General features: G+C 38.4%; 1 protein-coding gene across 6 annotated transcripts in view; it reads left to right on the forward strand.

Moving 5' to 3' along the window:
• Nucleotides 1-801, forward strand: part of LOC121916478 (splicing factor SWAP) — a 239,106-nt gene extending 238,305 nt beyond the window's left edge. For all 6 annotated transcript variants that reach the window (XM_042441582.1, XM_042441580.1, XM_042441581.1 and 3 more), the window contains one exon: nt 454-801. In XM_042441582.1, the coding sequence (XP_042297516.1) occupies nt 454-472 (19 nt within the window). In that variant the 3' untranslated portion in view covers nt 473-801. The remainder of the gene's footprint in view (nt 1-453) is intronic.
• Nucleotides 802-1,953: the final 1,152 nt, after the last annotated feature.

Genomic DNA, 1,953 nt, shown 5'->3' on the forward strand with positions numbered 1-1,953 from the left:
CGTTCTATCTGGACCCTGCTGAAAATTTCTTACAAATCTTCTATTGATTTTAACATTTATTTTATACTATTGTTTTAATGTCTTTCTGGTTTAATGTCTCTTTAGTATTAATATGTTTTTATACTGGGGGGAGGGATAGCGGTTTTTAGAATTGTTTTTATTGTACTCCTCTTGGATTACAAGTGATTAAGCGGATTTGCTTTGAGATTTGCTGTGCATAAAGTTTGAGTGAAATTATGTATCAATACCTCTGACATCTTTAGGAAGCTGAGCCTGATTGCAAACGTTTTCTAGAACACCTTGCTTGGTTAGTCCTCTTTATGTAAGGTGTTTGACACCAGATCTTGAAATACTTGTAGAGGACTCTCTTATTTACTTTACTTGTCTTCTTCCTACTTTTAAAAATATATGCTCACCAAGTCCTGTTTTTGGTTTTCTTCAACTCTGTTGCAGGATCTTATGGCCAAGGTGAGAGCTATGCTAGCCGCTTCCAAAAACATCTCGACTAGTGCCTCCTGAGACTGGAAGGACTGATGCTTTGGAAGATAATATACAGAGGGAATCTTGGTTTAAAAGGTTCCCAGTTCCCTTTCAAGGAGCCTAAATCATTACTATGTACAGAAGATCTTACCCTTGGACCTACACTGAATTTTCCACATGGAACTTCCTTTTATAATACAGCCTTTTGGAGTTTTGTAAATTACATTTTGACTGGTTCTTCAATGAGAATTTTACCATGAGTATATGTATATTGTAAATGCAACGTTCCTGAAAATGTCACTAAATAAAAATGCAGAAAAAACACTTTTTTATCTCTCTGTTTTGGGGAAGCTTTTCTTTAATGTTTTATTTAGGTGATTTAAGCACTGCTTTTCAATCAGCATTTTCCAAATTGGTGTATACAAATTGAAAATGACAGCATAAAGCTATATAAAAAAATAGAAACTGCAGTGAAAGGACAGATAAAAGTCAGAGATACACCACTATACACAAAACTTTTAACCAAAAAGATTTTGCCTAAAAGGAGCAGTCTCAATTGCTTCCTTAAAGAGGGAAAGCTCAATTTCTGCAATATTCTTCTAAATTTTCACAGACTCTCTGTTTAGTGATCTGCTCTAGAATCTTTCCTGGTATTGATGTCAGACTAACTGGATGATAATTATTGGGATCCTCTTTAGTCCCTTTTTGAAGATGGGAACAACGTTTGCCCTTCTCCAGTCTGCTGGGACTTCTCATTATTGCCAATGGCGCTGAGATTACATTTGCCAATTCTTTTAATAACCTTAGATGTAGTTCATCTTGTCCAGAGATTTAAATTCATTTAGATTAACAAGTACTACCTCTTTGCTACTTCTTTACCTCTGTGCTGGATTTCCCCTATTGTATCCTCTGCTCCATTTTCCTCAGGTTAAGCACCCTTTTCCTTTTGTGAGAAGACTGAGGCAAAGAAGTTGTTGAGTAATTCTGCCGTTCCAGACTCCCTCGCATAAAGCGAATTCCGCCTATCCTCCAGCCCCATTTAAATGAATGGGGCTCATGCATGCGGTGGTGTGTGAGCGCCATGAGTGCGCGCCCCATTATTCCCTATGGAACGTGCCACCCTTTCTCTCCGCGTGGCTTTTAGCATATGCTGAAAGCTGCATAAAGCGCGCCCATGTATGACGCGGGCGCACTGTGCTTTTTTTGCTGCGAACACACCCCAAAAAAGGCCTTTTTATTGTTCTTAACCTCTCTAGCGAGCCTGGGCATATTCTGTGCTTTAGCTTTTCTGACTTTACCCCTCCACATGCTCGCTATTTGTTTGAATTCTTCTTTGATGATTTCCCCCTTTTTCCATTTCTTATACATGCTCCATTTAAAATGTAGCTCCTTTGAAAGTTCTTTAGTCATCCATCCTGGTTTCTCCAGATAACTCCCATTTTTCTTTCTCGTTGGAACTGTTGGAAATTGTGC

The sequence above is a fragment of the Sceloporus undulatus genome, chromosome 10 (genome assembly GCF_019175285.1).
Source record: "Sceloporus undulatus isolate JIND9_A2432 ecotype Alabama chromosome 10, SceUnd_v1.1, whole genome shotgun sequence".
In the NCBI taxonomy this organism is placed as follows: domain Eukaryota; kingdom Metazoa; phylum Chordata; class Lepidosauria; order Squamata; family Phrynosomatidae; genus Sceloporus; species Sceloporus undulatus.